This window comes from Melospiza melodia, chromosome 10 (assembly GCF_035770615.1).
Source record: "Melospiza melodia melodia isolate bMelMel2 chromosome 10, bMelMel2.pri, whole genome shotgun sequence".
Lineage (NCBI taxonomy): Eukaryota > Metazoa > Chordata > Aves > Passeriformes > Passerellidae > Melospiza > Melospiza melodia.
Genome location: NC_086203.1, coordinates 17173588 through 17197553, shown reverse-complemented (window position 1 = coordinate 17197553; position 23966 = coordinate 17173588). Strand labels below are relative to the sequence as shown.

At 60.1% G+C, this 23966-nt stretch overlaps 2 protein-coding genes across 2 annotated transcripts; one reads left to right on the top strand and one right to left on the bottom strand.

Moving 5' to 3' along the window:
• The first annotated feature begins 203 nt into the window (after positions 1–203).
• Positions 204–15339, top strand: GNAI2 (G protein subunit alpha i2). The gene is made up of 9 exons (XM_063164611.1): positions 204–360; positions 9332–9374; positions 9555–9696; positions 9895–10055; positions 12463–12591; positions 13748–13877; positions 14117–14270; positions 14551–14748; positions 14831–15339. The coding sequence occupies exons 1-8, from the start codon at positions 243–245 to the stop codon at positions 14739–14741; spliced, it is 1068 nt and encodes a 355-aa protein (XP_063020681.1). The 5' UTR covers positions 204–242; the 3' UTR covers positions 14742–14748; positions 14831–15339.
• Positions 15340–16822: 1483 nt separating this feature from the next.
• Positions 16823–20185, bottom strand: GNAT1 (G protein subunit alpha transducin 1). Its single transcript, XM_063164301.1, has 8 exons — positions 20080–20185; positions 18461–18503; positions 18129–18270; positions 17900–18057; positions 17686–17814; positions 17477–17606; positions 17238–17391; positions 16823–17013 (listed from the first exon to the last, which is right to left on the bottom strand). The coding sequence occupies exons 1-8, from the start codon at positions 20183–20185 to the stop codon at positions 16823–16825; spliced, it is 1053 nt and encodes a 350-aa protein (XP_063020371.1).
• Positions 20186–23966: the final 3781 nt, after the last annotated feature.

Here is a 23966-nt window from a genome sequence, read left to right as displayed (position 1 = left end):
CCGCCCCTCCCCCGCCGTTACCGGCCGCTGCCGCCTGAGGGCCCGCGCGCCGACACCGAGCGGCCCCGCCCCGCAAGCCGCGCCCACCAGCCCCGCCCCGACAGCGCCCCGCCCGTTGGCCCCGCCCCGTTGGCCCCGCCCCGGTAGGCCCCGTCCCCGGGCTCGCAGGGCGGGGCCTGTCGGGGCGGGCCGGGCCGGGCCGGCAGAGCCGCGGGCGCGCAGCAGCCGCCGCCGCCGCCGCCATGGGCTGCACCGTGAGCGCCGAGGACAAGGCGGCCGCCGAGCGCTCTCGCATGATCGACAAGAACCTGCGGGAGGACGGCGAGAAGGCAGCGCGGGAGGTGAAACTGCTGCTGCTGGGTAAGACCCCCGGGCCCCACCCCCGGGCTCCCCATCTTGGCTGCTTCGCCCGGCCCGGCTCGGCCCGGCCGGAACCGGGCGGCCTCGCCGCCTCCGCCCCCCGCTGCCCCGGGGCCATCCTGGGTACCAGCGCCCGGAGTGCCCCGCCCCGCCCCGGGGATCCCCCGTCTGTGGGATGCTGGCCCCAGCCCAGGGTTCGGGCTCTCCCCACGGTGAGCTGTGGGCTCCATCTCGGGCCGCGGGGATGTCCCCGGGAACCGGGGCCTGCCCCGCCCCAGGCTTCCGGGTTCCCCCCCTCCGATGGAGCAGCAGGCCGTAGGGTTTCCCCCAGGAGTCGAGTGTTGATCCCATCCCCGGTCTGAGGGATCTCCCCTAGGAGTGAGGTGTTGATCCCATCCCAAATCCCAGGGATCCCCCCCAGGACTGGGGTGTTGATCCCATCCCAGGCATCCCCCCCAAGAGTGAGATGTTGATCCAATCTGAGATCCTAGGGAGTCCCTCCAGGAGGGGGTTATTGATCTTATCCCAGTCTCCACGGATCCCCCCCCTCCCCAGGAATGGGATGTTGGCTCCATCCCAGCTCCCAGGGTTCCCCCACAGGAATGGTGCCCTGTACCCACAGCAGACTCTGGGTCCCCTCCACATTGGGGTTCTTTCCCCACCCCTCTGTGAGCAGGATGCCAGCCTATTCCAGGCTTTGGGGATCCCCCTGGCAGTGGGGTGCTGGCCCTACAGCAAGCCTTGGGTGCCCCTCAGAGAGGCTGCCACCCCACCCTGGGCTGTGGGGATCCCCCCAGAATTAGCTGCCACCCCACTATGGTACTGTGCTCCCGGCTGGTCATTGTCCATCCCTTTGGGACAAAGGTGGGGGCGTCCCCACTCACCTGTTGGATGTCCCCCCCCAGCAAAGGTCCTGCAAGCTCGGGCACCCTGTCCCAGCTGCCCAGGATCCCTGGACTCCTCCCTGCGCTGCTCTTACCCTGGCCTCTGGCTGTGGTGGAGGTAACGGGGCTGAGAGCCACCCATTGCCCCGTGTCTTCCCCGCTGGAGCCCTGGGACAGGCCCGAGCCTCTCCATCACCCTGCCCTCTCCGTGGGGCTTTGGGGGTCTTGGGCCATTGCCTGCCGTGGGCAGGGCCCCCCACAGCCCACGGGCTCTCTGATAACGGGCCGCTTTCCTCTTCAAAGCACCCTGGTGATGCTCCCATGGGCGTTCACAGCCCTGCCCTGTGCCTGCGGGCAAGGCAGCACTTCGTTATTTTAATTCATTATTTCTCTTAATGACTCTCCCAGTTGGGTTTTTTATTCCCTTTGCGAAATTCCCAGGGAGGGCCTCCCGCCAGGTGCGAGCTGGGAGCTGCGGGGCTCCGGTGGCACCGTGGGGCAGCGGGACAGAGGGAACCCTGACAGAAAATGTCTTTGGACTCATCTGCTGTCTGCAGAGGAAGCTGCCAGCAGCAGGAAGTCACGCTGAAATCCGGCAGGCCTTTATTTGCTCAACCCCTGCCTGCCTTGAGAAATACGTAATTAACGCCTCAAAATGCTCCTTTATCAGAGTGCGGCTCTTTTGCGTTCTGTTTTATTTTGATTCTTTTTGCCTTGGCACGAGCAGTGCTGGCAACAAAACCCCTCCTGGGGACATTGGGAGGGGGTCTGTGCTGTCTGGGGGGCTCCATGGTTGGGCACACTCGCTGCCCCGTTTTTTTCCTGTGGAAGGGAGAGTGAGGGGAGTGGAATCCCGTGGGATAGTGGAGGAGCATGTGGTGGCTCTTTGCCCTCAGCTGCTCCCGTGCTGGCTTTGCTGCCAGGTCTGCTCCTCTCAGCCCAGGGCCTGGTGGGGAGCAATGGGGAGGTCGCTGGCCAAGGGGGTTTGGCACCTGCAGCCTCGGGAGGCTCCTGGGACTGTGCAGGCAGTGTCACCTGGTGCTGTGAGCTCTGGGTACCTGGGTAGGGAGGGCCCATCCTGTTGGTGCTGAGCGTCACCAAGGAGCAGGATTGTGCTGTAGGCTGACTGGCTGACATCCCTTTCCCGGGCCTTGCTCTGTCCTGAAGTGGAGGCAGGAGGAGGAAGAGGATGTCCTCACTCCCTTCTGCTGGGGCCAGTGTTTACAAGCGGCATTTCTGATCTCAGCTGCTTTCTAAAGCCAAAAATAGAGCAAAATGGCTCTTTTTGTACATTAAGAAAAATGGCCTTTTCTTCCCCTTGCAGCTGTTCAGGTGTCAATAGCACCAGAGCCTTGGGTCAGCACTGCCCATTTCCGAGCTGAGCCTTGGCCGGAAAATCCTCCCAAGCCAGCAGGGAGCTGCTGGGCAGGTGTGGCCAGCACTGTCCCCTGGGGCTTGTGACATGTCCCCTCTGTGAGGTGGGACCCAGTGCTGGGGGGATGCTCCCACCTCCCTGCTGCTCGTCCTTTGTATGGTTTATTTTTTTTTCCCATGGTCAGGGGAAGCTTTGAGGAGACCTGAGGCCTCACGTGCTGTTTGGTGAGCACCACAGCTCCTCATCACTCTAGCAAGGCAGAGCCCCAGGGTCCTCCATGAGGGCTGCAGCCCTCCTGCCTCCTCCAGAAAAAGGGAGGCAAAAACTAAAGAGAAAAACAGCTTCACCCTTTGTGCTGCATCAACCTACAGCATGAAGAGGGAATGTCTCTTCCAAGTGTGGCATATTTTTGGTGTCAACTCATGGTGTCCCACAGCTGAGCTTTGGAGCTGGGGCACCACTGCCAGGCAGGGCAGGGTGTGAGTGGAAGGCACCAGTCTCGGTGTGTGGTGATGGCATCAGCAGTGTAGGAGCAGAGAAGGCTTGGGGCTGACTGCTGCAGGTGCCTCAGGTCTGTGCTGTGCTCTCTATGTGGGCATGAGCCGCCTCCTGCCTTTCCTCTGCCCTGGTGGCTGAGCTGGGGAGGCATGGACACACTGTCAGGGCAGTGGGGACAGCCAGGACCCGCCAGTGGCACACTGTCAGGGCAGTGGGGACAGCCAGGACACCCCGGTGGCACACTGTCAGGGCAGTGGGGACAGCCAGGACGCCCCAGTGGCACACTGTCAGGGCAGTGGGGACAGCCAGGACACCCCAGTGGCACACTGTCAGGGCAGTGGGGACAGCCAGGACCCGCCAGTGGCACACTGTCAGGGCAGTGGGGACAGCCAGGATGCCCCAATGGCACACTGTCAGGGCAGTGGGGACAGCCAGGACGCCCCAGTGGCACACTGTCAGGGCAGTGGGGACAGCCAGGACGCCCCAGTGGCACACTGTCAGGGCAGTGGGGACAGCCAGGATGCCCCAATGGCACACTGTCAGGGCAGTGGGGACAGCCAGGACCTGCCAGTGGCACACTGTCAGGGCAGTGGGGACAGCCAGGACACCCCAGTGGCACACTGTCAGGGCAGTGGGGACAGCCAGGATGCCCCAGTGGCACACTGTCAGGGCAGTGGGGACAGCCAGGATGCCCCAGTGGCACACTGCTCTGCAGGCATGGGCACACACATGCTCCTGCTGTGGCTCCTGTCCATGCCTTCAGGTTTTCCTGTGCTGTTTGCTCTGGCAAAGTGAGTGTCTGCCAGATAGTTTGAAGCTCCAGTCTCTGGTGGAGAGAGGACTGGTGAATGAAGCAATATCCCCCAGGCAAAGCAATTCCCACCAAACAAAGAATGTGTCCCTTCCTGCTACTGGAAACCACCAGTCTCCCACGGTTTTGGTGCTGGGAGGGGCCAGGAGCCATCACTGACACCTAAAAGCACCTGGAGCATCTGCCCCATACTTCCAGCACCTCCTGGTGCCACTGTCAGCTCCTCACCATCCCTAGCACACAAAGCCCTGCAGTCAGTGGCTGTTTCTGCTGGGCAGCAGTGTTCTGGCCTGTGGGAGCTGGGATGCTCCAGGGGGATTGAGGATTGGCAGCAGACAAGTGATTGCTGTGCTCAAAGCCCCTTATTTCTTATCTTTGGAGGATTAGGAAAGTGAAATATTTCCCAGCTGTGTTAGAGGTTGAGAAGGCACTGGTAGGGTGATGATGTTCATCCCCAGGGGTCTGTGCAGACCCTGGGATGAGGGCACTGCCCTTGCTGGCGTGGTGGCACCAGGGTACGTCATGTAGGACTGCCTGTACCAGATCCTGCCTGGGACAGACAGCGGCTGGGCAGGGCTCGGAAGCAGCTTTTTTTTTTTTCTTTTTTTTTTTTGGGGCTTGCATAAAAATAGAGGAAGGGAGGGACCAGCTGTGACTTTCAGAGGTTGTGTCGCTCCAGAATTGCCCTGGGTTCTGTGTGAGCCGCCTGCTTTGCTGTGCTTGGTCCTGTCTTGGGGGTTGTTTCTGCCCTTGCTCCTTCCTCTGTCCTGGCTGTTGAAGGGCTTGGGTTCTCCCTTCAGTGGGAACACTGGGAGCCCTAATGCTGTTTTTTTGTGATGGGCTAGGAGGTGTCACAGTGAGGGGGACCAGGGAAGAACTCAGTGCTGTTAAATCCAGAGGGATATGATGTCCAACCCCTGAAGTTGGTGTATCAGCTTGGGATAGGTTGGGATGGGATGGGTCACTACAATGCCCCTACTGGTGATGTCCTAGGGGCTGGCAGCTGCCCTCTGCTCCAAGATGAGCACTTAGACTTTGCCCAGAGGAAGCAGCAGGCTTATATGTTTATGTTTAGCATATATTTTTACAGATGTACATTAGAAATGCATTTTATATTTTAACTTTTGTGTGTGTATATAGATATACCTGCACTATCTTACATTTTTATGGAACAACGTATACATTGATTTACATGTATCAAAAAGCACATAAATATATATATCTGTCTTCACCTATATATATGTATAGCTTTATGGTGTCCCCTGGTCTGAGCCTGCCCAGGGCAGGGATCACAGTGTCCCCAGGCACTGGTGCTGCAGCCAGGGCTGGCCTGGCCTTTCCGCAGCCACCGGGTTTCCTGCTCCAGGCCGGAGCACGGCTTTCCGGCCCGGAGACTGCTTGAATCACCGGAGCCAGGGGAGCTGAGTAATCCTCCATCCCTGGTGGAAAACCCAGCCGGGGGGATTCAGGTGTGGAAAACCCAGCCAGGGGGGGATTCGGGTGTGGAAAACCCAGCCGGGGGGATTCGGGTGTGGAAAACCCAGCCGGGGGGATTCGGGTGTGGAAAACCCAGCCGGGGGGATTCGGGTGTGGAAAACCCAGCCGGGGGGATTCGGGTGTGGAAAACCCAGCCGGGGGGATTCGGGTGCTGGCAGCATCCCGGCTGTGCCAGAGGGTGAGGCCCCATCCCGTCAGGGTAGGGTGGATGGGATAATGGCACCCAGGCCTGAGGGCACATGGCAGCAGTGGTGCAGGGGGAGGGGGAGCACTCTGGCCATGGCAGGGGCAGAAACAGAGCAGCAAAGTTTCAGGATTCCTGGAAAAAGCCCAGCACAAGGATAGTTTTGTCCAGCTTGTGGACACCAGCAGCCCTTGTTGGCACCGGGGGTGCATTTTCCATGCTCCCTCTGGGAAACCATCCCCAGCCCACCTCCTCTTTGTGTGCCCTGAGCATCCTTCGTGCTGCCAATTTATTTCTTTCTGTTTTATTTATTTTTGTGTTGGGTTTTTTTTTTTTTTTTTGTATCTTTATCAGCTGCCTTGGACAGGGGGTCTGCACCCCCCAATTTTTTGAGGTCCTGCCTGAGGACGTGGCATTCCACCAGCCAACGATGCATGGCTCCTTCTGGGAAGCAGCCAGCCCTGTGCTGGAATGGGATGGCCCTTGGGAAAAACGCCCTGTGTCACTGTGGGGTTTTAAAAAAATGTGATTATTTTTGCAGCAATTTTCCATCTATTTTGGGTAGGAAGGAAAATGTCGAGGGGAATCTCTTTTTGTTATTAGAGTCTTTTGGGTAACTCTGCTTTTAACACACCCCTTTGTCCGTCCCATTTGATGGTGGGGACCTCACAGGTGCCAAGGGGGGTGGGCTCTGCAGCCGTCCCTCTGTCCTGCTGTCTGTCTGTCCTGCAGGGGAGGGGATTGGTGGGTTTGTCCAGAGCTAAAACCCATCTGTAAATCCATGCTCAAATAATAGCTGCTGTTTGCCAGGTTGGGAAAGCTTGCCGGGACAGCAGCAGGGGATGGGCCTCTGGGTGCTGGGGATGGCTCTGGACCTGCTGGTGGATTGAATTTCAACTTTTCCCCCATAATGAGAATTTTCCAGCTATGCATTGCTTCCATCTCTGCCTGAATATTTGAAAGGATTGTGCCGTGTGAAAAAATGGAAAATTCCCTGTCAGTGATGGGGGGTGAGGTGGATCCTGAAACCTGTGGCCAGCTCCTAAAATACAGGGATTATGTAGGTGCTGCCCAGAAGTATGTGCATATATTGCACTAAATATCTGCTGTCCAGAAAGCACCATAAATCATGGGCTGCAGAATATATATGTTGTCTCAATAAAGTTTTTGCCAGTGGATTAGCAGGGAGTTCTGGAGCCAGGCAGCTGCTTGCTTATTTTAAATTTTTGGAGATTATTTTTAACAAAGAAAGGAGGAAATGAGCCCAAGAGAGAGCTCTCGTCCTGTTTTTGCCAGGCTCTGCCCTGGGAACAAGCGCTGCCTGCAGAGAGGCAGGGCTGGAGGAAGCACAGCCCTGGGGTCAGCCCATGCTAATGGGGGGTCTTCACCCCACCCTGAATGCAGGCACAGGAGTCCAGAGCTCCTCTGACACTGCCTCATCCTGCCCGGGCTGGGCTGCAGGGTGGGAACTGGCAGTTGGCATCCAGCCCAGGAATTGTTTTGGGGCTGAATGGGCGGCAGCTGGGGTTTTCCGGGGATTGGAAATCCTTCCCCTCTGCTGTGCTCATGGAGGGGGCTGGGGAGGGTCCCCCGTGTGGGGAGGGGGGGGGCTGCTAATTCACATCCAAATTCCTGCTCACTGCAAGTGTGCAATCTCCTCTGCTGAGAGGCAGAGGTGCTGACTTGGAACATGGCTGCCTTCCTCAGGGGGATGGGAAGGAGCTGGGAGATGTGGAGGAAGTTTGCAAGGAAATAGCCAGCCTTGGTGACGGTCACTCTGTGACTGTCACCCAGCCCGGGGAAAGCAGGAGGCCCCGGCAGGGTTGTTCCCTCCTGGCAGGGAGAAAATGTCAGGCAGGGTCAGAGAGAGGAGGAGCTGGGAATGGCTGTCTGGCACCTCATCTCAGAGATGCTGATTATCCAGGTTCTTGCTTGCCACCTGCCTCAGTTTCCCTGTCCAGGCACCCAGTGTGAAAGGATTGAGTGAATGCCACTGGCCACCAGACCCAGTGCTATGGGATGGTGTTAGAAACTAGAGATACTTAATGGAAAAAATGAAGGGCTACACCGAGTCCTTCCCCCTGCTCCCAGCTCCAGGCAGGAGCTGCCAGCACTGACCACGAGCGCTGGCCGGGCTGTTCCCGGTGCCGCGTCAGCATCCTGGGGGAGGATGGCTCAGCAGGGCTGAGAGCCCCTGCTGTGCTGGGCTGTGACCTCTGAGCTGAGCAGAGCCCCTCCCTTGGCACACACAGCATGGGGACCCCGGAGCAAGGTGCTCCAGTGGGAAATGCAGGGTCTCTGTAGCCTCAGTATGGCCCCAGCATCAGGGCACTCCATGCCCTGAGCACTGCCTGCAGTGGTGTCCCTGGGGGTGCATGCCTGTCACCTGGTGGTGTTCAGGCTGCTGACATGGGTACAAGGAGTTTGTTCCCGGCCACCATGTCTCAGCTGGAATGATGGGCCCTGTTTTTCCCAGTTAATTTTAGCATAATCTGCTGCTTTTTTTTCTGATTTTTTTAACCTCCTCTGTAATCTCTGCCCCCTCTGTGGCCATGCTGGCGCCATCTTGCTTGGGGCCCCCTGTAAGGGCAGCTCCAGGGCCGAGGGTAGCATTGGGGGGACCCACAAGAAGGGCTGTGAGAGGACACAGGGATGGACTTTGCTTGGGACATCCTCTGGGATTTGACCTGGAGGCAGGGACCACACTTGTCCCTGGCCAAAGGGGCTTCATCCTGCTGGGGGTCCTGGGGCAAGACGGGCCAGGCACTCATCCATCTCGTGACACTCCCTGCACAGAGAGGGGACAAGGGACATGCCTCTTGCAGCTTCCCCTTTTGGCTTCCCCTTTCTTGCAGCCAGGGTGACTTTGCTTGTTCCCTGCTCTCAGCCAGCGGAGGGAGGGCTGAGCTGAGCTGCACATTGCCTGCGTGGGGTGACGTCCCTAGGGGACAGGGTGGGGGAGGGAGAACCTTAGGCACTCTGGTTGTCTCGCTGAACTCACCGAACCCTGCGATTGGATGCTGAAAAACAAAACGACCCCAAAAGCCGCCGGCTCTCCCTGCTGGCAGCCGCCTCCACAGCAGGCTGGGGCTCAGGAGCCGGCAGGCTGGGAAGTGCTCGCTATTCAAGAGCCAGCCTGGGGGCGGCTGAGCCCGCTGGGATCGCTTGAGCTGCTGCTGGAGGTGGCAGCTTATTCCCCAGTTCCCTGCCTGTACTTTGTGGCACAAGCATCCCTGCATCCTGGCTGCTGCATATGTGCTGGGGCTGGTGCTCCATTGTTCCTCAGCACAGAGGGGATGTGGGATGTGGCATCTCAGGTTCTGCCTGGAGATGGGATGGCAGGTGATGGACAGGGCTTGGTCCCCTTGCCACAGGGAGTCCCCAGGTTCAGCCAAAGCCAGAATTGCCCATCAGCTGTGGCATGTGAGGATTGTGGGGAAAACGTTAGTGTGTTGATGCCATTTTCCTGGCCCAGAGCAGGTGGGACCTTCTTCCCTTCTTCCCTTGGGACCTATTGTGAGGGCCCCCCAGGCTCTACTTTTGTTCCCTCTTTTTTTGGTCCTGACGTTTCCAGTGTAGATCCAGTCATCTGCTCTGGCTAATGCTGCTTCTCCAATGGCTGAAGCACCTGCTGCACTCCCTCTGTGGGCTGGGCAGGTGTCCCAGTAGGGTAAGGGTTCCTGGCTCTGCACAGGACCTCATCCCTTCTCATTTCTCCACAGGTGCTGGCGAGTCTGGGAAGAGCACCATCGTCAAACAGATGAAGTGAGTGGTCCCTGCGCTGTCACTGTGGCTGGCACTGCTCAGGCATTGGCCACAGGCTCCAAAACCAGTGTCTGACAGGGAAAGCTCCCAATCGGTGTTGCCACAGAGCATGGGTGGGGAGCAGCATCCTGGGATACCCCACAAAGGGCTGACCTGTCCTGTGTCTTTTCCCTGCCCCAGGATCATCCATGAGGATGGCTATTCAGAGGAGGAGTGCCGGCAGTACAAAGCTGTGGTCTACAGCAACACCATCCAGTCCATTATGGCTATCATCAAGGCAATGGGGAACCTGCAGATTGACTTTGGAGACTCCTCCAGAGCGGTGAGTGCCATCCTTCTCCCACTGTGCCTGGCAGCGAGGGAGGTTCTTGGTGGCTAAAACAGATGTGCCCAAGACTGGACTAGGATTAAAGGTGGCTCAGCCCAAGCCCTGCTGTTCCCTGGTGGGCTCCCATCAGATCCTTTGAGTGAGTGAGCTTCAATAAGTCCGTGCCAATGCTCAGCTGTTTTATCTCTGCAGGATGATGCTCGGCAGCTGTTTGCACTCTCCTCCACTGCTGAGGAGCAGGGCATCATGCCTGAGGACCTGGCCAACGTCATCCGGAGACTGTGGGCTGACAACGGGGTGCAGGCTTGCTTCAACCGCTCCCGAGAGTACCAGCTGAACGACTCTGCTGCCTAGTGAGTGCCCCCTCCTCTGCCCCAGCTCAGTGAGCCCTGGGAGCCACAGTGCTTTTATCAAGCAGCAGAAATTCCCCCAGGGGCTGCTGTTCACCCTCCCCAGGCTTAGGAGCTGGTGCTGCCACTTCCCGCAGGGTGCTGGGGCTGAGCCCGAGCGGAACTGGGAAGGCGGATGTTTCGAAAGCTGTTTCCTTCTCTGGCGGGGTGTGTGTACCCTGGGAGGGGGGCACTGGGGCATCCCCCTCCTGCCACTGCTCTGTCCCCTCTGCCCTTCCCCAGGAGAGGCTCTCCACTGGCTGCCCACTCATGAGCACAGCCCATCCTCATCACCCTTCATGGGCTGTCAAGGCAGGAAAAATTCCCAAGGAAAGCCCTGGAGACACTCTAGGTCTCAAGAGGATGAGTAGGATGCTCAAGAGGCTTCTCTTTTTCTTTTAACTGTTTTTATGCAGAAAGACTTGGCAGTATACTTGTGCATTACCCAGCAAATTGGTGTTTAGGTAGATTGCTGAAGCTGGTTGGGTTTATTTTTGAAGAGATTAATAAATAAAGTTAATCTGCCTAATGTACCATTGCTGGAGAGAGCAACACAGCTGAGTCTGTGTTCAGCTTGCACAGTGCCCTCCTACCCTCTCCACCCAGACCCTTTATGGTAAAGCAGTGTGGGGGGGAGCTCATGGTGTGCCAGGAACACCCCATGAAGCCTGGTCTTGCCTGGGATCCCTGCACACTTGGGACTTGCTGCCATCCCGTTCCCCAGCTGTCCCCTCATGCATAGCAGTGTCAGGTCTCTCTTTTGCACTGAGGTCACCGTGGGGAGGAGACTGCAGGAAAGCTCCTGGCAAGCCTCAGACCTGGAGAAACTCCTGTCAGCTCTTTCCCCCAGCACCCGCAGCTTTCACTTCCTCCTGATGGTCACACCCCACCTTCCCCAGCCCCTGTCGGCTCAGCCCCATCACTCCCCAGCCAGCCCTGGCATTTCCCTGGCAGTGGGTGCTGGTTTGGAAGCACAGAACACCCAGCAGGTGCCAAGGAGCTTGCACACACACTTGGAGCAGGTGTATCTGCACAGTGTCTGCCAAGTGGCTGTCGCTGTCAGTGCCATTATGCAGCGTTTAGCACATGGTGGGGGTTGGACAACCATTAATTAGGAGCACCTTCAAGCTGTTGCTCCAGCCTTTTTCCAGCCCTGTGGAGATCCCTGTGCAGTGGCCAATCCTTTGCCCATCACACAGGGATGATGTGCCCACGGTGCTGCTAGAGCAGGACAGTGTGGGACTGAGGAGCCCCGTGCCCACCCAGCACACAGCCCACCTGTGCCCCAGCCCTCTGCAGCACAGCAGCCCCCATCCTGGTCCTCCTCTGCCTCTGGGAGTTCCAACAGTGCCGGGGTGGTGCTCGGCAGCACCCTGGGGCTGGATGCAGTGTCCAAGAGCCTGTGGCGCTGCGCAGGGCCCTGCTGTGGCGTTTCCTGTTTTTCGTAGCCAGAGGCCATGTGTGTTTCCGGCTGTTTTTGAGCTGCTCTGCAGCAGTAATGTGCAGGTCCCCCACCCTCACACCCACAGCAGGCTCCTGGGGCACCTCCAGCCCTGGCCTTGCCCTGACACGCTGCAGGGTTTCCCAGCAGCTGGCGAGTGGCTGTGCTGCAGTCGGAGCCAAGGATCCCTGTGGCCTCGCGGGCTGTAATCTGGCTTTCACCAGATTACAGGGCCACAAATGCCTTAATTAAGACAAGCCTAATTTGCTTAAAGGAGCCCGTTTGTAGTAACCCAATTAAAGCAATGTGAGCGGGAGAAATCAAGACCTGCCTTGATCCCCCTCATCAGTCCTGGTGGGTGTTGCACACTGGGGACCCGGCCACCACCTGTGGCTGTGCGGGCAGCCAGGTGGGCGATGCTCCCGGGGGGCTCAGGACTCCTGCAGCCCCCCACGGCGCTGCTCCCTGTGTCTCCTGCCTCCCACCTCCTGCTTCCTCCCAGGACGCCGTCCCTTTGTGTTTTTGACTATAAATGGCACGGCGCCATCGATTGTTTCCGCCGGCACTGCGGCTGGTTGCCATAGCACTGAATATTTTCCTCTTGCCATTTCCCCCCGTGCAAACGGCCAAGGAAACGGGGTGAGCCCCTCAGCCCCGGCTGCATCCTCTGCCTGGCTCCCAGTGCCAGCACACTGCCCCCAGTCCCTCGGTCCTGTGCGTCCCTGGCCACTGGTGTCCTGCCCTGCCTGTGTCTGGCAGGGATGTGGGGTTACCCAGGGATGCACATGGGGACTCTGCTGTGCACCCCAGCTTGGCACTGCCCACCCCAACTGAACAATGCTGGGAGATGCACAGGGGATGTCTCATGGGATCTGGGTGGATTGTGCCCCACGGTCCAGCTCCCACAGCGCTTTTTCTCTTTGTCCCCAGCTACCTGAACGACCTGGAGAGGATAGCCCGTGCTGACTACATCCCCACCCAGCAGGATGTGCTGCGCACCAGGGTGAAGACCACGGGCATTGTAGAGACTCACTTCACCTTTAAGGACCTGCACTTCAAGTATGTCTGACATTTTTCCCTTTTGCCTTTTTGAAAGCAAAAAAACCCCTTCCTCCCCCTGTTCAGATGGAGCATGGTGCACGCTGTGTGCACTCAGTTCTCCCCACCTCCTGGTTTGCTCATGGCGGGAACTGCTGCTTCAGGGAGCGGAAACCGCTGAAATAGCTGGAACAGCCTCAAAAACACTTCAGAGAACACTTCAGAGATCCTGGGGGCGGATCCAGGCTCTGGCGAGGAGGGGAGGGGGAAGGCGTCCCTCCTCCCGCTGCTGTGACGCTGCTTCCGCTGCAGGAAGGGCGCTGGGCAGGAGCTGGGGGCTCGGGGTCAGGCAGTGGCAGCGCTGCCTGCTGGCACCCCGTGGTTGCTTTCCACTGAAAACCCAGGGGAAATAATAAGGGCTCCAGTTTCGGAGGCAGAAAGCTGCCATTGTGCACATCCCCAGGGAATTTAGTCCCATGGCAACAGAGCTGATGTCAGAAAGATCTGCTGGGGTCCTCTCTGAATGCAGGGGGCTCACAGGGACCCCGATGCCACCCTGGTAGAATGGAGACACTTGGTTGTGCTTTGCCAGGGCAGCGCTTTGGGGGTGGCAGTGAGGGTGGTCTGGGGCAATGCAGCGTGTCCCAGTGGGGAAGCCTTCCCTCCAGCCAAGCAGTTGGTATTGGGCATGGCAGTGGATGTGGAATGCTGCTGCTGGGCTCTTCTCCATGGAGGCAGGGCATCCTCTGCTGCCCGTGGAGGGAGAGGCACATGGTGCATCGGGATCATCCCCGAGCCCTGCTGCTGCCACAATCCTGCTGAGCCCACGCTGACTTGGCTCCCCTTGGTCCAAGGTCTCTGGCAAAGCTCTGCTGTGCCTGCTCTGGAGCAGGTCTCTGGGGACCATGACACTGACAACCCCTGGGAAAGGTCGCCTGATCCTGCCCCAGCTCACGTCAGGGATTTGCTTTGGCTGGGAAATGAGCCTGGGCACTGTCCTGGCAGCAGGAGCCAGGGCAGATCCTCAGTACTGGCAAAATCCCTGGGGCAGAGGCACCGTGCTCTGCCTGCACCAGTGCTGCTCCTGCTGCAGCAGCTGGGGACACTGAGGCAGGGCATGGGGTGAGGGTGGTGGAGCTGGGAGCTGCCATCCATCCCGTGTCACCCCCTGCTGCAGGATGTTCGACGTGGGAGGCCAGCGCTCGGAGCGGAAGAAGTGGATCCACTGCTTCGAGGGGGTGACAGCCATCATCTTCTGTGTGGCCCTCAGTGCCTATGACCTGGTGCTGGCTGAAGATGAGGAGATGGTGAGTCATGGGCATGGAACCAGTGCCATGAGCTGTCCCCTCTGTGGGGGGCTGGGGGGGCAGCCCCTCCTCTGGTGGCCACCAGTGCCCTGGCCAGGGTGGCCCAAGCCTTCCTTGCAGGGCCATTGCCGTCCCCTGCCCAGGCAGGCAGGAGCATGAGGGGTGGCAGTCTGGGGAGCAGTGGGGTGGGTGCTGCCTGGGGGTCCCTGCCTGGCTCATGCTGCTTTCTTCCCTGCCAGAACCGGATGCATGAGAGCATGAAGCTGTTTGACAGCATCTGCAATAACAAGTGGTTCACAGACACGTCCATCATCCTCTTCCTCAACAAGAAGGACCTCTTTGAGGAGAAGATTGTGCACAGCTCCCTCACCATCTGCTTCCCTGAGTACACAGGTATCACTGGGAGCCTCTGTGCCCCCTGCTCTCCTGGCAGGAGCAGTGGGTTGGGCCAGCAAGTGGGGTGTGATGGGTGCTTGGGTTGCCCCAGGAGATGTGGGAGGAGTGATGCCCAACACAAGGGGCAGCTGTCTTGAAGGGGGGTTATCTGGGGGTCATTCTGCCTTTGGAGCCTCAATTTGGCAACAGGACAGTGGCTGTGGAGGGCCAAGCCAAGCCCAAACCCTTTGGTGGCCGTGGGCAACTGTGGGGCAGCCCAGTGTCTCTTCTTGCCCAGGGGCCAACAAGTATGATGAGGCAGCCAGCTACATCCAGAGCAAGTTTGAGGACCTGAACAAGAGAAAGGACACCAAGGAGATCTACACCCACTTCACCTGTGCCACGGACACCAAGAACGTGCAGTTCGTCTTCGACGCCGTCACCGACGTCATCATCAAAAACAACCTGAAGGACTGTGGTCTCTTCTGAGGCTCAGGTGGGTGCTGGTCATGGACCATCCTTCAGCTGCAGGCTGCCCTTCCCCAGACCCTCCCCTGCTCACCACCTCTCTCTCCTAGGAGCTGCAAAGGAAGGACCACACCATCTCCCACTCCTGCTTCTCTTCTGATTCATTCCTCCGCCCACCACGTAAAGAGACTTTTTGAGTGTCAGCATGGTGGCAGGGCCCACGTACCCCCTGCTGGCCGTGTTTGCCCCCCACCATTGTCCTCCTCCTCGCCGGCGTTGCCCTTCCAGGGAAGACAAGTTTTTAATCTTGGTTTGTACCCCCTCAACCCTTCAGCCCCCATTTCATTCACTCCGAGCCCTGGTGCTCTCACTGTTTACATTGCAAGTGTTCCTGGCACGGGGGGCACAGGGTCCCCTCAGGGATGCCCACCCAGCCACAAACACGACCGATGACATTCCTTTGAATAACCAGAAAAGAAAGAAGAAAGAAAAAAAAGAAAAAAAAAAAAAAGAAAAAGCGACAAAACCAAACCCAAAACCATGCAAAAAAAAAAACCACACCACACCGGTTGGGCACAGGTTACTTTTTAAACAAACCTTTTTACCAAACTATTTAAAAGCATCAAGTGCTACGTGGTGGTGGCATCCTCCGTGGCCAGCCCACCCCCCAACCGTGTGCCTTTGGGGGGGAGGGTCTGCACCCCACCCCGCCTTGCTGCCCCCCTGCCAATGGGCAGCTCGGGCAGGAGGGTGGGCAGGGGGTGCTGCCCACTGCCTCTATCCCCCCCCTCTTTCTAAGCCTAGTTTTTAGGGCTAGCTGTTGCGTTGGGCGAGGAGAGCCCGCTGTACAGAGCGGCCCCCGCTGTCCCCCCAGCCCAGGGGGACCCTCCAGCCGGTGCCTGCGGCCTCGCTTTTCCCACAGGATGTTTTACCAAACTGTTCACGTCGTTTGAAATAATAAAATGTAGAAAGGAAAAAAAAAAAAAAAGAGAGAGAAACGTCATATATACTGAAACGCCCTGTGTGGCATGGGAGTGGGCAGGGGGGCTTCACCTCTGTGGGAGGGTTGGGGTGGGCCCCAGGGGTGGGAGAGGGACACAGGGTGGGTTGGCATCCCACTGGGGTCAGGAGAAGTCCCTGGTCGTGGGAGGTGAGGGCAGTGGGGGGACCCTTGGGGGTGTAGCTGGGATGCTGCTGCAGGGCTGAGCCCTGCCCCGAGGGGCTGTGGGGTGGGGGGAACAAACACATGACCACCCCCTGGCTCTGCAGCGGTGACATGGTGGCAGCAGTATCACACAGTCAGTCCCTGGGGTCGCCCAGGACCCAGAAACACCCAATGATCTGCAGCCCAGAGGGACATGTAGCACCCCTTGCAGCCAGCAGCCCCCAGGAACCCCCAGCCCCAGAGATCACCCATGGACACCCCACACCCAAAGGACCCCCAGCTCTGGGCTTTGTGGAGACTCCCAGTACCTCCAGCTCCAGGGGGGCACCCATGGACACCCAGCAGCACCCAAGGGACCACCCCAGCACCCAGAGCTTCAGAGGGCACCTGGACCCCCCAGCACCCAAGGGAACCCCTAGCACCCCTCAGTTCCAAGGGGTACCAGGGACTCCCAACACCAAGGGGCACCCAAAACCCCCAGTGTCCCCAATGCCAAGGGTCATCTGGGAACCCCAGCACCTGTCAGGCCTAAAGGGAACCCGGGGACACCCGAGGATCCCTCAAGTACCTAGGGACACCCAGGACCCCCAAACACCCCTCTGCTCCAAGGGGTACTCAGGGACCCTCAGCACCCAAGGGAACCCCCGTCCCCCACAGCTCTGGGGTTACCTGCAGCACCCCAAAGTATACAGGGCTATCCAGGTGCCCCTGGGACCTGGGGCCCCAGAGACCCCCAGCAGAACTGGGGACCCCACAGTGGGAGAGTGGGTGGGGAGGGGGTGTGAGATTGTGCCCCCCCAGCCCCCCCACTTCACCAGGGGTGGCTTTGGAGCTGGGCAGGTCAAATCCCGGGGGTGTGGGGCAAGCGGGGATGGTTGTGGAGGTGGAATGGGGTCAGCGGTGGGGCTGGTCCCGGGTGGGGGTGCTCGGCCGGGGCTCAGAACAGCCCGCAGTCCTTGAGGTTCTCCTTGATGATGATGTCAGTGACGGCGTCAAAGACGAACTTGACGTTCTCGGTATCGGTGGCGCAGGTCATGTGGGAGTAGATCTCCTTCACGTCCCGCCGCATGTTCAGCTCCAGGAACTGCAGCTTGATGTAGTTGCCCGCATCGTCGTAGGTGTTGGGACCTGGTGGTGGGGCAGTGAGCAGGATCCCTTCCCGGGCTGGCCCCCCGCCAGAATGCCGGCCCGGGATCACCCAGGGCTCCCTCAGGTGGGTAAAGCTTGTACTCTCCCTCAGCGAGGCTCATGCAGCACCACTTGCGTGGGGTGCTGAGGACACCTGGTGGGGACTCCTGCGGGGGTGGTGGCACCCAGCCCTCCGGCAGCACCCCAGCCACCGCCCCACTCACCGTCATAGTCGGGGAAGCAGATGCTGAGGTGCGCCTTCTTGATCTTCTCCAGGAAAACGTCCTTCTTGTTGAGGAAGAGGACGATGGAGGTGGTGGCAAAGTAGCGGTGGTTGCAGATGCTGTTGAAGAGGTGCAGGCTCTCGTGCATGCGGTTCTGCGGAGGGACACAGCCCCGTGGTGACACCCGTGTCATGGCTGGGGCGAAGCAGAGGGGCTGTGAGGTGGTGAGCGTTCCTCACCACTTCATCATCCTCCACCAGGACCATGTCGTAGGCACTGAGCGCCGCGATGAAGATGATGCAGGTCACGCCCTCAAAGCAGTGGATCCACTTCTTTCTCTCTGAGCGCTGTCCACCCACATCGAACATCCTGGGCAGGACAAAGGAGGGTCAGCACCCCCTCCCTGCCCACCCCCCAGCACCAGCCCTCGCTGGGGCCTGGCCCCCACCTGAAGTTGAGGTCTTTGAAGGAGAACTGGGTCTCGATGATGCCGGTTGTCTTGACGCGGGAGCGCAGCACGTCCTGCTCTGTGGGGACGTAGCCGGGGGTCACCAGGCGCTCCAGGTCTGACAGGTAGCTGGCCAGGCACGCGGTGGGCATGAGACACGGGTTGGAACCCCCTGATGCCCGTCCCACCCGCGCTGCCCGAGCCCAGCACGTACTAGCCCGCGGAGTCGTTGAGCTGGTACTCGGAGGCGCGGTCAAAGCAGGCTTGGATGCCCGAGTCCTTCCAGAGCCGCCCGATGATTTCTGACATCTCCTTGGGCATGGTCCCCTCCTCGATGGTGTCTGAGAGGTGCAGCAGCTTACGGGCATCGTCCTGTGAGGGACAGGGGGTCAGCGGGGTCTGGGGGCTGCAGAGAACCCCTGTCCCACATGGATGCTCCTCACCTGGCGAGCCGTGTCCCCGTACTGGATGTTGAGGGTGGTCATGGCCCGCACGATGGACAGCATGGACTGGAGAGTGTTGCTGTAAATGATGGCAATGAACTCCAGGCATTCCTCCAGCGAGTAACCGTCCTGGTGGATGATCCTGGCCAGGGAAGATCACAGGCATGGGGCTGAGCTGGGTGCCATGGAGCTGAGCCACAGGATGGATGCACCCCATGGCAGTGGCACGGGGCACTCAGGCACAGTGGGATGGGGCACACCATGGCTGCAGTGTGGGACAGACACTGTGCATGGTGGGCACCATCAAGTGACCCCCCCCCCTTGGCACTTACTTCATCTGCTTGACAATGGTGCTCTTCCCCGACTCCCCCGCTCCTAAGGGGACAAAGCAGGGTCATGGTGGGGCCATGGGCACTCCCAGCTGAGCCCGGGCTGGCTCTCTGAGAGCCTTGGTGCCTGGCATGGCTGTGGGCACTGCTGGCTGTGCTGGCTCCGTGGGTGTGCAGGGGGATTAACGGCCTGGTGCCAGTGGCATTAAGGTTAGCCTGAGCCGCTGCATCTAATGGGATCTGAAGCAGCTCAGCCAGGACGCTCTCAGGAGCCCAGGGGAGGGGTTGGGGACATGGTGACATCGCAACCCTGCCACCCACCACGCAATGCCCCAAACCTGTGGCTGTGCAGGCAGACGTGTCCTGGGCCAGGCTGTGAGGACAGTGATGCCACCCAAGGCCCCACCACACACACAGCACCCCAATCCTCAGGCACCCCTGGGGGACTGGGAAGCACTGGGAGGGACACACAGCACCAGGGGGCTCCAGGGACAGGCATGCAGTGGTGGGATGGGCTGCATGGGGGTCCCCAGGAGCTTGGGGGTGCTCACAGGCTGGGGTGGGGGTAGGTAGTGTGGGCGAAGGCTCTTAAGGTGGTTTGGTTGGGTTTGGGACCTGGGCGTGGGGGAATGTTAGCAGGGCTGGTTGGGTTGAAGGATATATGGAAAACAGGGGATCTTAGGGTGGATCTTGGGACCTTAAGATCTCAGGATCTCATCTTCTTGTTGAGATGGTCTGTTGTGTTTGGGGCACGTGGTAAGGGGTGCTGAGCAAGGGGGGATGAGCTGGTTTAAGGGATCCTGGGAATGGGGGGGCTGTTGGGGTGGCTGGTTGGGTTTAGGGGTGCCGAGGGAAAAGGAAACATTGGGTGGGCTTTTTGGTTTGGCTGCTTGGCTTTAGGGGTGCTGTGGGAGTCAGAGGACTGCTAGAGTGGGCTGACTGTGTTTAGGGGTGCTTAGGAGCAGGGGCCTGGGGACTGTTGAACTGATTTGGTTTAGAGTGGGGCCAGGGAAACTTTGGGTGTTTTATTGGGGAGGGGTTGGTTGGCATTAGGGATGCCTGGCAGTGGGAGGCTGTTGGGGACACTCCTGGGTTGTGCTGGTTTGGTTCAAAGGTGCTGGAGGGATCAAGGAAACATTGGGTGGGCTCTTGAGAAGGGGAGGTTTGGTTTAGGGCTGCTGGGAATGGGGTTGATGTTGGGGTGGGCTGCTTGGTTTTAAGGGTCCTGAGTGAGTCAGGAGAAAGTTGAATGGACTGTGAGGGTGGGCTGCTTGGGTTTGGGGTCCATCTGGGAGCCAGAGGAATGTTGGATTGGCTGGTTGGGTTTGGGAGCAGTTGTGGGGTGTGCTGGTTGGGTTGAGGGGTGCTGGTTGAGAGGTGCTGGTTGGGTTGAGGGGCACTGGTTGGGTTGAGGGGTGCTGGTTGGGTTGAGGGGCACTGGTTGGGTTGAGAGGTGCTGATTGGGTTGAGGGGCACAGGTTGGGTTGAGGGGCACTGGTTGGGTTGAGGGGCACAGGTTGGGTTGAGGGGCACTGGTAGGTTTCCGGGGTGCATTGGGTGGGCTGTTAGGGTGAGATGCTCAAGGGATGGGTATGTCCCCCCGGGTTTTGTGTCCCCCTTACCCAGCAGCAGCAGCTTGACGGTCCTGGCATCCTTCTCAGCATCTTCCTTGAGCTTCTTCTCCAGCTCTCGGGAATGCTTCTCCTCGGCGCTGGCCCCGGCTCCCATGGTCAGCCCCGCAGCCCTGCGGTTCAGCGCCCGCTCCTTGGAGGTCAGCACCAGGATGGGCAGCGAGCTCCAGCCTCCCGCCGCCTCCAGCGCTCGCTCCCGCGCCCGCCGCCGCCGCTGCCGCCGCCGCCCGCCCGTGTGCGACAAGGACGGGGCCAAGGTCCCGCGGGGCCGCCCGCCGGGGGGCTTAAGCTGGGCCCCCCCGATAAACCCCCTGCAATCTGCAGCGGGCTGAGCTCAGCAATCCCGAGGTTCCCGGAGTCAGCACTTCTGCCGGGAGGGTGCCCCGGCCCCACCGGCCCCCGGGGATGGGGCAGTGACCCGGCCACCCTGGGGCAAGTGGGACTCCTGCCCATCTCCAGCTCTGCTGTGGACCCCAGGGGTTTGGAACTGAGGGTGGGATGGTGTGTCTGCCGGGATCGGGTCAGAGGGGGAGCTAATGTCCCCACTGTCCCCATCTCACCTGGTCAAACCCCCTGCTCTGGAGCAGTGCCCACTGTCCCACCCCAGTCAGCCGTGTCCGTGTCCCCATGGGCACTCCCCACAGTGACAGAATGTCAGCCTCAGTCAGCACACCCTGTGTCCCCAGGGACCCTTCCAGAACCCTCCACTAATGTCTCCATGCCCTCTGGGTGCACTTCTTAGTGTGCCTGCGCAGCCGCTCCCAGTGCCACCAGTACACTCCCAGCGCCACCAGGCCAGCTCAGTGTCACCTGCACAGTGTCCCCAGGCCCTGCAGCAACACCTGCACCATGTCCTCGGGGATACCTGCATACCCTCCGCAGGGTTCCCAAAGCCTCTCCAGTAACACTGTGCAGTGACTATGGAAGAAATCCCAGCGCTCCCAGGCAATTCCAGTTCCTGTGTGGGGACCATGCCCCTCCTGCCCCAGTCCAAACAAACCCAGTCCAACGCCCAGGGACACTGCAGTGCCGCCTCTGTGTTACCACCCCAAAGGCAGCGAGGCCTCCCAATGTCTCTGGGTCCCTCAATGTGCCTTCCCAGTGCCCCGCTCTTATGGCCCTAGTGCCCCCCAGTGCCACCGCGCCCCCCATTGCCACCACCATGAGGCCACCGCAGCAAAACTGAGTATCCCAAGGAACTCCTCAGTGTCCCCCCACCTCTGGTGGCTCCAGGCCTGGCCAGGGCTGCCCCAGTGACCCCAGTACAGCCCAGTTCTCCCCTGTATCCCCCTTTTGTCCCCAGCGCTCCCCGTCCCCGCACCGCGGCTCTCCTGCAGTGCCCCGCTCGGCCGCCAGAGGGCGGGAGCGCCCAGCGCAGCTCCAGTACAGCCCAGTGCTCCCAGTACAGCCCAGCGCAGCTCCAGTACAGCCCAGCGCAGCTCCAGTACAGCCCAGTGCTCCCAGTACAGCCCAGTGCAGCTCCCAGTACAGCCCAGCGCAGCTCCAGTACAGCCCAGTGCTCCCAGTACAGCCCAGTGCAGCTCCAGTACAGCCCAGTGCTCCCAGTACAGCCCAGTGCAGCTCCCAGTACAGCCCAGTGCAGCTCCCAGTACAGCCCAGTGCTCCCAGTACAGCCCAGCGCAGCTCCCAGTACAGCCCAGTGCAGCTCCCAGTACAGCCCAGTGCTCCCAGTACAGCCCAGTGCAGCTCCCAGTACAGCCCAGGGCAGCTCCCAGTACAGCCCAGTGCTCCCAGTACAGCCCAGTGCTCCCAGTACAGCCCAGCGCAGCCCCCAGTACAGCCCAGTGCTCCCAGTACAGCCCAGTGCTCCCAGTACAGCCCAGCGCAGCTCCCAGTACAGCCCAGTGCTCCCAGTACAGCCCAGTGCAGCTCCCAGTACAGCCCAGTGCTCCCAGCACAGCCCAGTGCAGCTCCCAGTACAGCCCAGTGCTCCCAGTACAGCCCAGTGCAGCTCCCAGTACAGCCCAGTGCTCCCAGTACAGCCCAGCGCAGCTCCCAGTACAGCCCAGTGCTCCCAGTACAGCCCAGTGCTCCCAGTACAGCCCAGCGCAGCTCCCAGTACAGCCCAGTGCAGCTCCCAGTACAGCCCAGTGCTCCCAGTACAGCCCAGTGCTCCCAGTACAGCCCAGGGCAGCTCCCAGTACAGCCCAGTGCTCCCAGTACAGCCCAGTGCTCCCAGTACAGCCCAGTGCAGCTCCCAGTACAGCCCAGTGCTCCCAGTACAGCCCAATGCTCCCAGTACAGCCCAGTGCAGCTCCCAGTACAGCCCAGTGCTCCCAGTACAGCCCAGTGCAGCTCCCAGTACAGCCCAGTGCTCCCAGTACAGCCCAGTGCTCCCAGTACAGCCCAGTGCAGCTCCCAGTACAGGCCAGTGCTCCCAGTACAGACCAGTGCTCACAGCAATGCCTCTCAGGACTGGCCAGAGGAGCACAGCACCGCCTCCATTGCCCTGCCACAGCCCAGTACTGCCCACTACGACCCCCAGTCACCCTAGAGAACCATCACCACTTCCCCTCCGCTGCTCCCAGTACTGCCCAGTACCACCAGCTCCGACAACCAAACCCTAATGCCTCAGTACTTCTCCCAGTTCTCCCAGTATCAACCTCCAGTGTGCCCAGTACTACCTCCAGTAGAGCCCAGAACTTTCAGAACTGACCTCAGTGGCTGCTGTAACTACTCAGAGGAGCTTGGTACCACCCCCGTATCAATCAAGGTGCTCCCAGCATCTCCCACTACCATCCTCAGTGCCCTCTGCTGTTTCTCCCCCGCTCCATGCTGCCAGTACCAGTATCCTGGTGCTCCAGAACTTTCCTCAGGGCCCACAGCACTTCTCTGTGTCCCCAGCAGTGACCCTGAGTGCTCCCAGTGCCTTCCTCAACACCCAGTGGGGGCACCAGCCCAGCCCGGTGTACCCCAACACACAGCAGTGCCACCCACTAGTGGCACCTGCCCACAGCCCCAGCACAGTGAGCCAGAGCCCCCAGGGCAGCCCTGGCAGGGCTCAGAGGGTGTCGTGATGGGGCCAGGCCCGTCCCCTACAGAGCACAGCAGGCGCCCACGTCTGTCCCAAAGCCAGCCTTTATTTGGGGGTACCCCGGGCAGCACGGGCACTTATCAGCCCTGGTCACCCCTGTGTTCCCATGTACAGCTGTTTACAGCCCTCCACACCCACCGGGGTGCCCAAGGAGGGTGGCTGATGGGCTGGGTGCCCCAAACCCCTCTGGGTGCCACTGTCACCAAGCTCCGGCAGCTGCTCAAGGTTTTACACCAGTGTGGCTCCTTCTCCTTCCCTTCTGCATCCAACGACCCTGGGGCCAAGCCCCCACTATTGCCTGGACACCTCGGTCCCACCTTGAGGTCCCATCTCACCCCTGCCAAGCCCACAGGGAGGGGACAGAGCCATGTACCCTTGCCCCTCCTCCTCAGCTTGCCTGGTGGTCTACAGCTTCCCCACAGAAAGCACTTGCTCCTCCATAACCCTGTGGGGAAACTGAGGCACAGAACTATGATGGTCACGCCCAGCTTGCAGCGGGCAGCCCTTGTCTGGCACTGCCTCCCCCCTGCCCTCCCCAGGGCCTCCCACACAGGGACATCCATCCCCCAGCACGGTGTCCCAGCCGTGTGGCAGAGGGGCTGTGGTGACCCACGGTCCCTGCGCAGCAGGATCTGGGGGTCCTTGGCAGGGGGAAAGACAGCGATGGTGGCTGAAGCCACCTCAGGGGCCCCTGCTCCTCCCTGGAGCTGGGAGGTGGGGGCAGCACCACCCCAGTGCCTATGTACAGCCTACAAATAAATACCACCTCCTGTGGGAGGGGAGAGCGTGTGCGTCTGCGTGTGTGTGCGTGCGTGGATGTATA